The 16,013-nt window shown below is 37.3% G+C and overlaps 1 protein-coding gene across 18 annotated transcripts in view; it reads right to left on the reverse strand.

Moving 5' to 3' along the window:
• The window catches only part of gramd1bb (GRAM domain containing 1Bb), a 182,377-nt gene that overhangs the window by 86,049 nt on the left and 80,315 nt on the right, over positions 1-16,013 (reverse strand). For 11 of the 18 annotated variants that reach the window (XM_058751052.1, XM_058751046.1, XM_058751045.1 and 8 more), the window contains 2 exons: positions 14,295-14,384; positions 12,699-12,725 (listed from right to left, as the gene is read on the reverse strand). In XM_058751052.1, the coding sequence (XP_058607035.1) occupies positions 12,699-12,725; positions 14,295-14,384 (117 nt within the window). The remainder of the gene's footprint in view (positions 1-12,698; positions 12,726-14,294; positions 14,385-16,013) is intronic. The other 7 variants (XM_058751053.1, XM_058751051.1, XM_058751050.1 and 4 more) reach the window with 1 other exon arrangement.

Consider the following 16,013-nt stretch of genomic DNA (forward strand, 5'->3'; position numbering starts at 1 on the left):
GTCATCGTCTATTTGCACTATGCAGTGCTGCCCAATTAACTTTGCTCCATTTGGCTGAATCTGGGCGGAGAATACATCCCTGTACACTTCAGAATTCATCCGGCTGCTTCTGTCTTCTGTCTCATCACTGAACACTAGTAACCCAGTGCCACTGGAAGCCATGTATGCTCATGCAATCACACTGCTCCACCATGTTTCACAGATGATGTTGTATGCTTTGTATCACGAGCTGTTCCAAGCCTTCTCCATACTTTTTTCTTCCCGTCATTCTGGTAGATGTTGATCTTAATTTCAGCCATCCAAAGAATGCTTTTCCAGAAGTGGTCTGGCTTTTTCAGATGTTTTTTGGCAAAGTCTAATCTTGCCTTGTTTGCACCTTGTGATTAACCCTCTGTATTTGCTCTGGTGAAGTCTTCTCTTGATTGTAGACATGTCTACCTCCTGGAGAGTGTTTTTCTCTTGGCTGGATGTTGTGAAAGGGTTTTTCTTTACCATGGAGAGGATCCTCTGATCATCCACCACTTTTGTCCTCCGTGGACGTCCAGGCCTTTTTATGTTGCTGAGCTCACCAGTGCGTTCTTTTTTTTTTCTGAATATACCAAACTGTTGATTTGGCTACTCCGAATGTTCTTGCTATCTCTCTGATGGATTTGTTTTGTTTTTGAAGCCTAACAATTGTCTGTTTCACTTGTATGGAGAGATCCTTTGACCGCATGATGTGGGTCCACAGCAACAGCTTCCAAATGCAAATGGCACACTTAGCATTAACTTCAGACCTTTTACCTGCTTAATTGATGTAGAAATAATGAAGTAATAGCCCACATCTGTCCATGAAATGGCTCTTGAGTCAACTGTCCAATTACTTATGGTCCCTTGAAAAAGGGGGGAGCTGCATATTAAATAGCTGTAAATCCTTAACCTTTCCTCCAATTGTGATGAGAATACCCTCTAATTAAAACTCAGAGTCTGCACTTTAGGCCCATATTCATTATAATTCAGCATCGCGTTAGTTCAGGCAGGCCACGTCAGTCAAGCTCGCATCAGCTGATAGTCAGCTGTTCCTGACGCTGACGCCTATCACAGCGCTCTATTTAAATTCCTATTCTTCAGCATCTCTTCTATCGCATCGCTGCTTGCAATTTAAACTCCCTCCTCCAACCCCAACTCCACCTAACTGAACCTGTAAGCTAATCTGACCTTTGTTTCTTTTCCGTATAGAGTTCACTTCATTGCAAGCATTCTCTAACATGTTTTTTGTATTTCTACGACTCATGTAATGGTGAATTGTAATTATGTATGCATATACTGGATCTGTTTTGTACCCCAGGGGGGTTTGACTTGCTGATCTCCCACTCATGTGGAGTTTTGCCCAGAACAGAAATATACCGCCAACACTAACTGTATGCAATATAACTATAATAAATATACTTTGATAAAAGTGGTCCTGACTGAATACCTGTAAATTTAATATGTTTTGGTCAACAGCTAAAATAATAAAAAATTGTGCCTGTGTCCAAATATATATGGACCTCACCAAACTTTTTAGCTATGTAACGTCTATCAAGAAGCAAGAAGCATAAACCTCTGAAGACATACAGAATATAATCCTCAAGACACCAGTGGTGATTTTACACATTCTATAACTAGATTACTATTAGCTCCATCATTTACATTATATGAATTTGTCAGATGCTTTTATCCAAAGAGACTTACACTGCATTCAAGGTACACATTTACATTTTATCAAACATAATGAATACTGTACTCAGAATTCAACTAACCCTGAGTTTTGCTCTCTACTGAGATTGCATTTCATTACCAACACATCACGTCCCAGTCCAATGTGACAGGAACTGAACTGTGATAATGTGCAAAAGTGCAGACCACAGCAAAAGCCATAATGAAAGAAGAACGAGATGATGAACCGCAGTAATGAGAGGGCCTGACGCATGCTACATCAGAACACGGCTGCAAAAAACATTTCATACGTTTTTCATTATCTTCTGCGCTGCTGCATTTAACCCTGTAAAGCTTGACATATGAAAAAACATTGTGCAATGTGTTTTATGTTTTGTATCATATTTGATACATCAGGCTTTTATTGGTCATATATGATAAAGTGAGAATATGGAGCTCATCCTCGAGGAGGAAAAAAAACATCTCACTTTCATTCTGAGGCTCAACCTGAGCAAACACATGCAGCATGTGCATGCTGATATTTACTGTATATTGTCATAAACTATGATTAAATTTTGATAGCTTGTACTGTAAATCAATTATATTTTTATGAAAGTTAAACAGACTACTTACATAAAATGCATAGAAATATCAGTTGTCACTATCTCCCAATAACATGTCTTAGTTAGATGATATATAAATGCTTAGTTTAAGCAGATCAAATATCTGTAGTTTCAAAACATACAATGCAATGCATTATAATGATGACTGAGAGATCAAATAAATGTTCCTCAAAAGCCTTATGATTATATTTTACACTCGTGTTTTAATATTAATTTTCTAAAAAAAAAAAAAGAAAGAAAAAGAGATACATGTATAGATAATCAAGTAAACTTCAGTCCAGTATGTGTTCATCCTGAACTATTACTAATAAAATTTATTTTGCATAAGATTTCATAACAAAAAGACATGTGAACCACAACCTGAAGGGGGATGATAGTAAAAGGCTTTTAACTTGCTTTAAAAAAAAGTATATCAATCAGACGACAGAAGGCTGTCACACCCATGGACAGTGTTGGGGGTAACGCATTACAAGTAAACGCGAGTTATGTAATAATATTACTTTTTTCAAGTAACTAGTAAAGTATTTCTTTTTATTACTTTTTATTTTACAAGAAAATATCTGAGTTACTTTTTCAAAAAAGTAACGGCAGTTACTTTTTTCCCATTTATTGACTGACAGTGCGCTGAGTGAACATGATGTTACTGTAGTTCTAGACTAAATGTGATTGTGCATTAATTCATCCCACTCGCAAAAAAACTGATTTAGTATTCATCAAAATGAATTAAAACAGTGAAATACAAACTCAGAATATGACACAAACCTGCAATAATTAAATATGTTAAACACGAATGTATCTAATCCCATTTTATTAACCAATGTCTTTGCTGCTGACCTTTGATGATCCAGTTCAACCATACTAATAAGCAAAAATTACTTTAGATAAACTAACAATTGTGCTTCATTGTTTTTTTTTTATTGCTGAAGAGTGTTGAACCTTCTTCTCCTGTGTTCTACTGTACAGAAATTAATTTACTTTTCCTTCAGCCTGAGGTTTATTCATTACACTTTTTGGTGTGAAAGGGCTTTTACATTTGCTATAAATAGAACTTCTTGTATTAAAAACAATCAAGCCCTGCTCATATTTAAAAAGTAACGTGAAAGTAACACAAAAGTAACGTAACACATTACTTTCCATAAAAAGTAACTAAGTAACGTAATTAGTTACTTTTTTAGGGATTAACGCAATATTGTAATGCATTACTTTTAAAAGTAACTTTCCCCAACACTGCCCATGGACTGTCAGTGTGTTTGTTTTCCTCCCCATGTGCTCCCATTGACCTGTGCTGCGTCCCAATGTGCCTACTTATATTACGCCCTTAAAGTATGTACTTTTTTGATGAAGAAAAAGTACACACTTTTGAGTGTGTAGTAGAAGAGTAGGCAAGCTTTGGGAGGGTTTGTTTATCCCCTGTGTAATGAGCCATTCCGTTCACCTGTGTTTCCCCAATTACCTCATTTAGTCCCTCGTTAATTAAGCCCAGTGTTTCCTATGTCCTTTGTCCGGTGTCTTACATCATTTGGTGCTATGTGTGTCTCCTGCCTGGCCTGTGCTCCCTGTGATTTGGATTATTAAAGACTCTCGTTTTGTGTGAACTCCAAAGTCTCCTCGCTCTTCACATAAGCTGTCGTGACAGAACACCGAACCGAATACAGAAACAGTTTAATTGCATGTTCCCCTCCGTTTGTTTTCCATGTTTCTTTAAGTTTTTTTTTGTTTCCCGTTGTTTCCCCCTTCGACCCCCTTATCCCATCCGCAATACCTCCTACTCCTGCTGGAGCAGGGGGATAGATCTCTCGAGGGTCATACTAGACTATTCCTGGAGATCACCAACATCACCAGCTACCCGGACGATGCGCTCTGCTCATTCTATGACACTACTTTGAACACTGCGTGCAGAACGCCGTCGTCCGAAGATGGCCCTCGTGAGGATTTCGCCATCTTTGTGGAGTGGATACTGGCGAGAAACGGATCTCCACTCACTGTCTGTCCCGAGGATGATCTCGCCAGATCCACTCCAGACCCAGAGCTGAGCTGAGGCTCCTCCCTCCTTCGTCGGAGCCCTCCCGTTCCTGAGTTTAGCCCGGAGAGGGCTCCTGTTTCCACGTCCTGCTCAGAGAGAGACTCAGTTCCCGAGTGCAGCCCTGTTGTTCCCCTGTCAGTCGCACTCCCCGAGTTGGGAGTCGCAATTTGGTGTGTGTTTGTGGGAAGCGCACACCAGCCCTGAAAGCCCAGAGGCTCACAAATACCCGCCCACCCGCCCGCTCCTGTCTCCTCCACCGCCGTCGTCTGGCAGCCCCTCTGCTCGCCCTCAGCCCACCATCGGTGCGGTGCGAGCCCCACGGGTCTGCCATCCTCCATCGTCACCGGCTTTCAGGGCTGGCGATATGTCACACCCATGGACTGTCAGTGTGTTTGTTTTCCTCCCCATGTGCTCCCATTGACCTAGTTTCTCCCCTGTCTAATGAGTCATTCTGTTCACCTGTGTTTCCCCAATTACTTCATTTAGTCCCTTGTTTCCTATGTCCTATGTCCGGTGTCTTACGTCATTTGGTGCTATGTGTGTCTCCTGCCTGCCCTGTGTTCCCTGTGATTTGGATTATTAAAGACTCTCGTTTTGTGTGAACTCCTAAGTCTCCTCATCTCCTCGCTCCTCACAGTAGCCGTCGTGACAAAGGCATTGTGCTCAAAAGGGTTTTCAGCAAACTTTTGATCAAGTTTAGATTTAGAAATTTGTGTACAGCAGGCTTTACAGGGATAAAAGCGGTAGAGGATGAGGTTGATAAATCTCCCATAGTCCTCCGCTCTGAGCTGCTGTAGGTCATTACTGGGGCTGTGAGTAATAGGCAGAGGTGTGCAATCGTCACCAGAGAGAGAGAGAGAGTCTGTCTTCAGCTCTAACAAACGACCCAACTGAGAACCACAACGTCTTGGAAATCCTTCAATGACATGAACCATAAATCTACCCAGAGAGAAGGAGAGCGTGCACGCTCTCTCACAGACCGACACACAATGGGTTTCCATGTTTTATGGGGACATTCCATAGGCGTAATGGTTTTTATACTGTACAAACTGTATTTTCTATCCTTTTACCCTAACCCTACACCTAAACCTACCCCTCACAGAAACATGTAAAAGTAAACTTAATACAGGCATTTTTAGATTCTCAAAAAACTTTTAAAATTGATAAGCTTGTTTACTCATGGGGACCACAAAAAGACCCCACAAGGACAAGGATTTTGGATATTGCCATCTTTATGGGGACATGTCCCCATAACGTATACCTGAACCACACACACACACACACACACACAGACACACACACAGACCTCTTTAAAACACCTGCTGTACATAGAAAATAGGTGTAGGATTTATTTTGACACTATTTTCACTCAGAAATTGCAAGCAAATTTCACAAATAATTACAAAACAACTAAAACATTCAACTAAATATGACATTTTTAAGTAGAAAAACTGAAATAGTTATTTATACTACTAAAATATTACTACATGTCTGTTTGATTTTATATCATCTATGTGCTAATGTGCATTTAAACAACGACTCTCTCTCTCTCTCTCTCTCTCTCTCTCTCTCTATATATATATATATATATATGCCAAAAATATTAATGACTCATCTTGCCATTTAGAGAATATAGATGTTTTTTGTCCAATAAAATGCCCCCCATAATCAGAATAATACAACTACTTCTAATTCACCCTGCTACCAAGGGCTCTAACAAAATTCATGGTTTGGTGCAATTTCAGTACAGCAGGAAGAATGAAGAAACTTAAATTATTTCGGTAACATTTTACTTAAAGCCTTTATGTATAATGCATTATAAAAGTAGTTTTAATGCATTAGATTATGCTTTGTCATGCACCTCATAATGCATTACATGATCTCATGAGTAATTATAACCACAGTTATAATACAACAGTAATACTTCTCTATTCATTTTTACACCTTTAGAAAACTTAATGAATTAAAACTAATGAAAAAACAAACCTTCAAATATATTATAATGCCTTTTAACTTTGGTCACAATCATATATGAAAATATATAATGCATTACAGTGTACACTATTAATACCTTTATAATGCATTATACATACATTTCCATTATTTATTTTATAAACAACACAACTGCAATACAAAAACTATAGAAAAGTGTCTCTGCATATTGTATAATGTAAATATAATTTAAAATAAGGCAGTATCATAATAATTAGCAGAAAGACACTACCAGTGTAGGTTTCTATTTCAACACATTGAGCAAATGCTTAAATCTTGTGTTTTCCACAAGTGAGAATGTTTGCATAACTACACTATAAAAAAAAAAAATTGAACTTGTAAATAAAACGAAGATCACTGGAGCATGGTTTACAAACAAATACAAATTCTGTTAATTCATATGTTGCTTTGTATTTATTTGTGAAATTTACTAGCAATTTCTGAGTGAAAATGGCTTCAAATTAGGGCTGAACGATTAATTGCATTTGCGATAATATCGGGATATGAAAAAATTTGATTTTTCAACTGCAGAGGCTGCGATTATTCTCTGTCATGTGACACGCGAGAGTAAAGAGGTGTGTTCGACTTGAAGATCGATCGGTGTATGGCATCAAAGTACGGCGACAGAAAGCATAAGGAGATGTCCGCTCTCTTATAGCTCTCACAGTACTTTGATGACAAACACCGATCGGTCTAGCAGTGCTGCTTCAAGTCGAACACATCTAAGCAGTCTTCAGAGGAAGCATCAAGTTGGCATGCTTACAGTGTTGCCAAGTCTGCGGTTTGCCTCCAAAAAGCGTGATATTTAGCCCCTGAAATGCCAATCTTACCAGGGGAACCCCTCCAAAAAAACGTGTATTTTACCCCCCGGGATGCAATTTTTACTGGTCGACCCCCCTCGAAACGCGATTGGGCTAGTTTTGAGTAGCATTTGGGCAGGTTTTGTTGTGAAAACCTGGCAACTGTGGCACGCTACACACGGAAATGTTTGAAAGCGTATATATATGAACGTACTTCAAAACAGCACATGGAAATTACTCAAGCAGTAACAGTGTTACGGTGCATTTCATTATAAGACAACGACCTTAAGATAATATAGGCTATACTATAATGTAATATATATATTCTTATTTATTTAAAGTGCAATCCACATGTTTACATATATGTTTATTACAGTGACTTTGAATTACCTAAATACTGAGTGTGGTAAAGCAACAGATTTGTTTTAATATTTCTGCAATCTACTTTACTTTGTGTGATTTGTTATTCACTTTCATATTAATGTTTACACCAGGTTTATTTGTCAGTGCTTCATGTTGTCATAATTATTGCAGGCTTGCAATGCTGGAAGTTCAACAAATCAGTCAATATACTACTGTGATTGTAGCTGTTAAATAAAAATGTCATTCATATCAATTCATGCATCACCTAATTTCATCATAACATATAGGCCTGGCCTACAGAAAATAATATTTATGTTTAATCTATCTAATATTGTGTTGGTCATACTATACAATGATTTATTGCTTGTCTTTTTTGAATAATACAGAACATAAAGAGCTTTAAAATATAATTGCATATTAAATTGCAATCGCAATTTTGGTTAAAATAAAAATAAAAATCGCAATTAGATTATTTTCCAAAATCATTCAGCCCTACTTAAAAATTAAACTTTTTAAAACAAATTAAACTTTCAGTGTAGACTAAACTATTTTAACTTTAAAAAGTGAACAGAGAAAACAATCTGGTGATTCAAGGATCCAAAGAGAGCTTTAGTTTTCCTCTGTTCTAATATATAACACACTGATCTGAAGAACCTACAATAAAGCAGATCTGAGTGAAGAAATTTCCTGAAGAGGCTGCTCTCCTCACATAGTAGGTTTACAATCATATATGACACAAATCATTTCAAATGTATGCTTGCACAAACACATGATCTCTGCTTGACATCTTAAAATAGCCTTGATAATTAATGACGCATTATAATCTTTCCGATCACCAACACAACCGTTGTCAACATACACTCTTAAAAATAAAGAACGTTTTCACAGTGATGCAACAGAAGAACCATTCTGAGTTCCTCAAAAAAACCTTTCAGTGAACAGTTCTTAAAAGAACCCTTTCTTTCTTGGTGTGAAGAACAATGTTCCACTATAAAGAAATTTTTGTGGAATGGAAAGGTTCCGTGGATGTTAAAAGTTCTTCATGGATCCATAGATGCCTTCATTTAGATGATCATGCAATATACAGATCATAACCAAAGGAAAGAAGAGTCTGATTCCATCTAACATTCACTCACCGACCACAGGGAAGCAGTTTGACACAACAACAAAGAACCTCCACGTTTCCATTGAAGAAACCATTGAAAGGAGCATTGAAGTAGTAGGTGTACACTGCATTTCTCTCACCTTATCTCTCTCTCTCAGTTTAGGATTCCCTTTCTCGTTACTCCTAAATTGAGTTTCTCTAGTACAGCAGCCATGCTGTGGTGTGCTGTGTTCAGTTGTGCTGTAGATAGTGAGGAGGAGAGAGGGTGAGGGTGACAGGGTTATGTAAATGGCAGAACCGCTGTGAGTAATCTGAGGCTAATTCTGGCTGCGGCTGGGAGACACCATGATGGATTTGCACTCCTCCGCTGCTCTGCCTTTTCAGCTACAGAGGGAATCATAGAGCCTGCGGCTGATGTCCTCATCCGGAGTCACACACTTCACCTGGACTGACCCTCCTGAGAGCACAACACTCGTATGCTTTCAAGCACAGATCACTGGATGTACTGTATTCATGCACTTCAGATTCAAGAGACAGAGCAAAGTAGCATTCTGCTCTCTCTATGCAATACTGTGTGTGATCGAATGCATGAAAATATTCCAGAAGGTCATATTTCACACAAAATGACAGAAATTAGATTTATATAGATCTATGTTATATATAAATTGTTTTTCCAAACCTGTATGAAGATATTTTAAAGAATGTTAGCAACCAAACAGTTGCCAGTAACCATTGACTTCCATAGTAGTTTTTTCCATACTGTGTAAGTCAACTGTTTGGTTACCAACATTCCTCAAAATATCATCTTTTGTGCAGGATTTCGTGCATCTTCTTTTATGTTCAACAGAAGAAAGAAACTTCACACAGGTTTGGAGTAAATAATGATAGCATTTTCAGTTTTAGGTGAACTATCTCTTTAAACTGACATTATTTCAACCATATTTCAACTTTGAAGGTCACTTATTTGCGGTCTTGGTGTGAAAAGCCAATTAAGTTTCATTAGGTGAAACTATTGTGATATCAAACATATGTGCTATTTCGATGGTTCTACACTATCATGTACAAAAAGAAGCCAAAAACAAGGTGGTCAGCAGCATGTAAATAACAATGTGAGACACTGGAGAGCTGTCCTTTGCAGAGAGCCAAAGGCTCAGTTAAATCTTGTATTGACATGAGACAATGAGTTAAAGCCACACTTTCACACAGCACCCATTGTGGCGGGTTTTACAGGCTTTTCTAAATCCACAGGCGGCCAGTGACATGAAACAAAAGAGATGGGCTGTGCCTCTTGTCACTGGTTAAACTGGCATGTGGTGGTGGTCAGACAACAGTCTTGACCACTCAGAACAGGGCAACACATCAGGACAGAAGACCAGCCTCTGTTCAGCATCAGGACAGAAGATTTGACCTCCAAAATCAAAGAATGGTTCGGTCACAACAGCAAACCAACGCATCGCTTCTTGTGCTTGTTTTCAAGAGCGTGTCAACCAAAAATAGAAAAGTCCACAAAGTGCATCTAATGCGTTTAACACAACAATTACTTCTTGAATGGCATGGTGCCGTAAAACTCAATGCATCACAGTCTCATTGCCAATGTGAAAGAGACTTTAGACCTACTTAGGTTTCAAAAACTTCAGTTTAATGGGACAGTTCACCCAAAAATAACAATTCTGTCATCATTTACTCACCCTTAAGTTATTCCAAACCTGTCCAAGGTTATTTTTAACCTGCACAAAAGACGATATTTTGAAAAATGTTGGTAACCAAACATTTATCCACTGAATTTCATAGTACTTCTTTTGTGCAGGAAAAATGCATGTTTGACATGTTTGGAATAACTTGAGGGTGAGTAAATGACATAATTTTCATTTTTCAGAACTATCCCTTTAAGTCCTCAGGCATGTTCTTTAAACCTTTGAAAGTTTTGCGAAGTACATCTTATGCATATTTATATTCAGCTGCAGAGAGATAGAAAAAAGCAACAGAATCACGCAGCACTCCTCTACAAGAGCTGACGTAGAAAACCAACCATTTTTTTTGGTTCGGAAACAGATGTTAAGTGCAGTTGCCACAAATGAAAAATTTGTGGAGAGTGTTTCACAGAGAGAGTTTGAACATTTCTATGCACAAAACACACCAACAGATGCAACCATACTCACAAAACTGCCTAAAAACATCCGTTCTCCTGACTCTTCACAAGATCCAATCTGTGTTTGGCCTTCACTTACCTTCTGTTCCTGGACAATTACGGATGCTTATCTCTAATCCCACAGCCACAGGTCAGATGTTTGGCCTTTGCTATTTCTTATTCAGAGATCAGATACAGAAATCAAGAGAAAGAGAAAAAGCTGAAGCCCCAGACAGGCCGGTCTGAGCACGGCGCTCTGTTTGTTCCCAGGCATTGTGATCGGAGCTGTTTGTCCAATAAAAAAGGCAAACAATGACATTCCGTAGCTTGCAACTGTATTCAGGGCTCAACTTCACAAAAGTACAGCGGGGCACTGAGATATCGCACCTCAAACAAAACAACCATCACACTGAGGTTTGCAGAGATATGTGGATCAAGATAACTATATCTACAGTACCACACAGACACACACACACACACACACACATACACACTTGTCTGATACTGATGTGGTCTTGATTCTTACCTACACTTGTCTGCCCGCTGTCAGCCCTGTGAGAAAATCAACAGAGTGTTTATCAGTTTAAGGTGCATGGTAAAGGTGGAATACACTACAGGAATTTTCACCAGATTTGTGTCCCAAACTTTAGTCTGCTAGTTACCGAAAGTCAGAATCAAGGTCTTTGCACACTGAGTCCGAAATTCTCATCTGAAATTTTAGCATGTTAAAAATAAATACAACCTCACATTGGGTCAATGACGTTTACACACTGCCAACTGAATGATGCTTTAAGCCTCTAAGACTGTGATTCCATTCATTTGGAGGAAATCAAATGTACAAAGTGCATCTAATGCGTTTAACACAACAATTACTTCTTGAATGGCATGGTGCCGTAAAACTCAATGCATCACAGTCTCATTGCCAATGTGAAAGAGACTTTAGACCTACTTAGGTTTCAAAACTTCAGTTTAATGGGACAGTTCACCCAAAAATAACAATTCTGTCATCATTTACTCACCCTTAAGTTATTCCAAACCTGTCCAAGGTTATTTTTAACCTGCACAAAAGACGATATTTTGAAAAATGTTGGTAACCAAACATTTATCCACTGAATTTCATAGTACTTCTTTTGTGCAGGAAAAATGCATGTTTGACATGTTTGGAATAACTTGAGGGTGAGTAAATGACATAATTTTCATTTTTCAGAACTATCCCTTTAAGTCCTCAGGCATGTTCTTTAAACCTTTGAAAGTTTTGCGAAGTACATCTTATGCATATTTATATTCAGCTGCAGAGAGATAGAAAAAAGCAACAGAATCACGCAGCACTCCTCTACAAGAGCTGACGTAGAAAACCAACCATTTTTTTTGGTTCGGAAACAGATGTTAAGTGCAGTTGCCACAAATGAAAAATTTGTGGAGAGTGTTTCACAGAGAGAGTTTGAACATTTCTATGCACAAAACACACCAACAGATGCAACCATACTCACAAAACTGCCTAAAAACATCCGTTCTCCTGACTCTTCACAAGATCCAATCTGTGTTTGGCCTTCACTTACCTTCTGTTCCTGGACAATTACGGATGCTTATCTCTAATCCCACAGCCACAGGTCAGATGTTTGGCCTTTGCTATTTCTTATTCAGAGATCAGATACAGAAATCAAGAGAAAGAGAAAAAGCTGAAGCCCCAGACAGGCCGGTCTGAGCACGGCGCTCTGTTTGTTCCCAGGCATTGTGATCGGAGCTGTTTGTCCAATAAAAAAGGCAAACAATGACATTCCGTAGCTTGCAACTGTATTCAGGGCTCAACTTCACAAAAGTACAGCGGGGCACTGAGATATCGCACCTCAAACAAAACAACCATCACACTGAGGTTTGCAGAGATATGTGGATCAAGATAACTATATCTACAGTACCACACAGACACACACACACACACACACACACATACACACTTGTCTGATACTGATGTGGTCTTGATTCTTACCTACACTTGTCTGCCCCGCTGTCAGCCCTGTGAGAAAATCAACAGAGTGTTTATCAGTTTAAGGTGCATGGTAAAGGTGGAATACACTACAGGAATTTTCACCAGATTTGTGTCCCAAACTTTAGTCTGCTAGTTACCGAAAGTCAGAATCAAGGTCTTTGCACACTGAGTCCGAAATTCTCATCTGAAATTTTAGCATGTTAAAAAATAAATACAACCTCACATTGGGTCAATGACGTTTACACACTGCCAACTGAATGATGCTTTAAGCCTCTAAGACTGTGATTCCATTCATTTGGAGGAAATCAAATGTACAAAATGCTGATATTTAGAGCAGATTTTACAACAAATTTTTCATTTGTCATGTCTCCTATGCATGCTTCTGCATTTGGAGTGACCCGAAAACATGGTTGTGTGTGAATGATCCTTAGTCGTTTATTGTATGATGCCCTGTTTTTCTCAGTAACTAACTGCAGCTGCATGATGCCTATAGTGTCTATTTAGTGTATTCCAGGTTTTAGTGTGTTTGATTTTGACAAAGAGATGTATGCATTTTTGTGTCCCCAAAATGTATTTGGATACTTAAACCACAAATAAAAAGGCAAAAACATATTTACATTAAATAACAAATGATCAAAACAAGTGTATTTATATTTAAAGAAATAATCTGGTAACACTGTACAACAAGGTTAAACTTGTTAACACTGGGAACCATCAGCTAACAATGAACAATAATTTTACATCATTTATAAATCTATATTAATATTAAATTCTGCATACACTAACGCATTTATAAATCTATTTAAACAAACATTAAAACGATTTATATGATGCAATTACCATGAAGCATGCAAAACATGTTTAAAAATGAATTTATTTGCATTTTGTGCATTTCCCACACTGATAAATTAAGTTTAACTTTAAATATATTTGTTTAGGCTTGGCATTTAAAATAAATGTTGTTTATAATGAATGCCACTATAATTTATGTTTGTTTTATACTTAATACTTAATTTCTGCTCTCCCCTGAATATTGCAAATGTTTTTCTTTCTTTCTTTCTTTCTCTGCATTTTACTTTACAGTATCTTTCACTGCAAAAATAAAAAATATGACTTTAACAGCAATGCAGCTTATGCAACTGTTTCTCTGTTTCTGGACACAAGTGTCTGCTAAATGTATAAATGTAAATGTAAGGGACATTTTGAAACAAAGAGACAAATTAATCCACAAACTGTACTATATCGAATGAAATTAGAGGTGTAAAGTCCTGTTCTAAAAGGCATTTCAGAAAAGATACTTGAATCACCAGATATTTGTCAGGAGGTTTTTCCATTCAGCCAGCCACCTTAAAACTTTTTACTTTTATGATCAGATCAAGCTTGGTTGTTTAATCCGTTTCTATGCCTTTGATGCTTGTTAAAGTCGCTGAGTTGAACATCAGTGAAAAGCATTATGTAAGGATTCCTCTTTGCAGCTTGAGCTCTCAGTAGTCCGATTGGCTGAGTATCTCTGCACATCAATTCATTTATTAAAACTGACCTTAACTATTGATGTTTCTGATAAGTACAGAACATGCAGACACACAGTGTACTCACCTGTCCTCACGGATGAAGGGAGTCAGGAAGCGGCTGGAATCGTCTTCATGGCTGCTCTGCTGGCTGCTCTGTTGACTACTCTGCTGACTGCTGCAAAAGAGTCATATTGATAAACGTCAATCAACCTGTCGTGACAACTTTAAACACGTCTAACTACACTACTCTCATATGCTCACCAAGGCAGAATTGATATGATCTGTTTTCCACTGTTTTACTGTTTTCTGTTTCAATATATTTTAAAATGTAATTTATTCCTGTGATGCAAAGCTGAATTTTCAGCATCATTACTCCAGTCTTCAGTGTCACATGGTCCTTCAGAAATCATTCTATTATGCTGATTTGCTGCTCAAGAAATATTTCTGATTATTAAACAATCCTGCACTTTGGAAACAAGTTTTAAAATGACTTAATTTCATGATGCCGAGTTCAAAAAAGTCAGAAAACAGTTGTACATAAAATAATAATGAAGATTTTTCATACAAAAAAAAAAAAAAGTACAATGTACTATTTGAATGTGAATTAATTTTCTGTATTGATTTTTACAAGTGATTTGTGCTTTAGAGTTAATGGAAATGTCCATACAATTAATGGATTACCAGTACATTATCTTTTGTATTGTATGTACCAATTTTAATATACTTGTCAAAACAACGAAAGTTTTGTTTTTAATGACAAAAAGTAGTATGTAAAATGCACTAATTCAAAATGTAGCATCTATCTTACAATCTGCAAAGGAATGGAAAAAGTAGAAACCAGGATCATCCATAAAATAATGCCTTCAGAAACATTCATACATGTGAAAACGGGTTTGAGAACTGAACAAATAATTGTAATCTGGCTCAGAGGAAGACATGAATCATGTCTTTTCTGGCAGTTTTTCTGATGGTTAAAGAAGAATACAAAACTTCTTCACCTAGCAAAAATTCTACAAAATGCACATAAAATATTATTAGAAAGTAGGACGAGCTCAAGCAAAACAGGCAAAACATTGGAATGATACACAATGACACAACGTCATACATTTTTTTCCAGGATTTTTTGAGAAACGGAAAGTTCAGAAGAACATTTTGTAACATAATAAATATCTTTACTGTCACTTTTGATCAATTTAACTTGTCCTTGCTGAATAAAAGTATTAATTTATTTAAAAAAAAAAAAAAAATATATATATATATATATATATATATATATATATATATATATATATATAAATCTTACTGACCCCAAACTTTAGTATGGTATTGTAGCAAAGGTTTCATGCGAAGAGTCTAAAATACAAACAATAATATTTTGTAATATGTTTTATAAAATGGCTATAAAAGTTGGCTGTTTTATAAGTAGAAGTCAGTTGCTTGTGGTATTTTCGCTTTGATAATTGTGTTCCTATGATTTCTCCACAAGAGGGTGCAGTCATACAGACACCATTAACGGCACACAATCCCAGGCGTGATAGAAACTGAGCCACATCTGGAGTTTAACAAGTGCTGACTAACACTGAAAAACACTGGCATGCTTTATTAAGCTATCTAAAACCAACGCAATAAAGTAAAGGGCATTTCTTTTAAATTTCATGCTATTTAGATAAAAAAATCTCCAGTGATTTGTATTTGTAATGATATTTCGTATTTGCTATAAAACAAACAGCACCTGTTCTTTGGTCACTATTACATTAGTATTGTTCCCTCTCTTTAAATAACATCGACGCGTGTCCCACATTTT

The sequence above is a fragment of the Onychostoma macrolepis genome, chromosome 18 (genome assembly GCF_012432095.1).
Source record: "Onychostoma macrolepis isolate SWU-2019 chromosome 18, ASM1243209v1, whole genome shotgun sequence".
Taxonomy (NCBI): domain Eukaryota; kingdom Metazoa; phylum Chordata; class Actinopteri; order Cypriniformes; family Cyprinidae; genus Onychostoma; species Onychostoma macrolepis.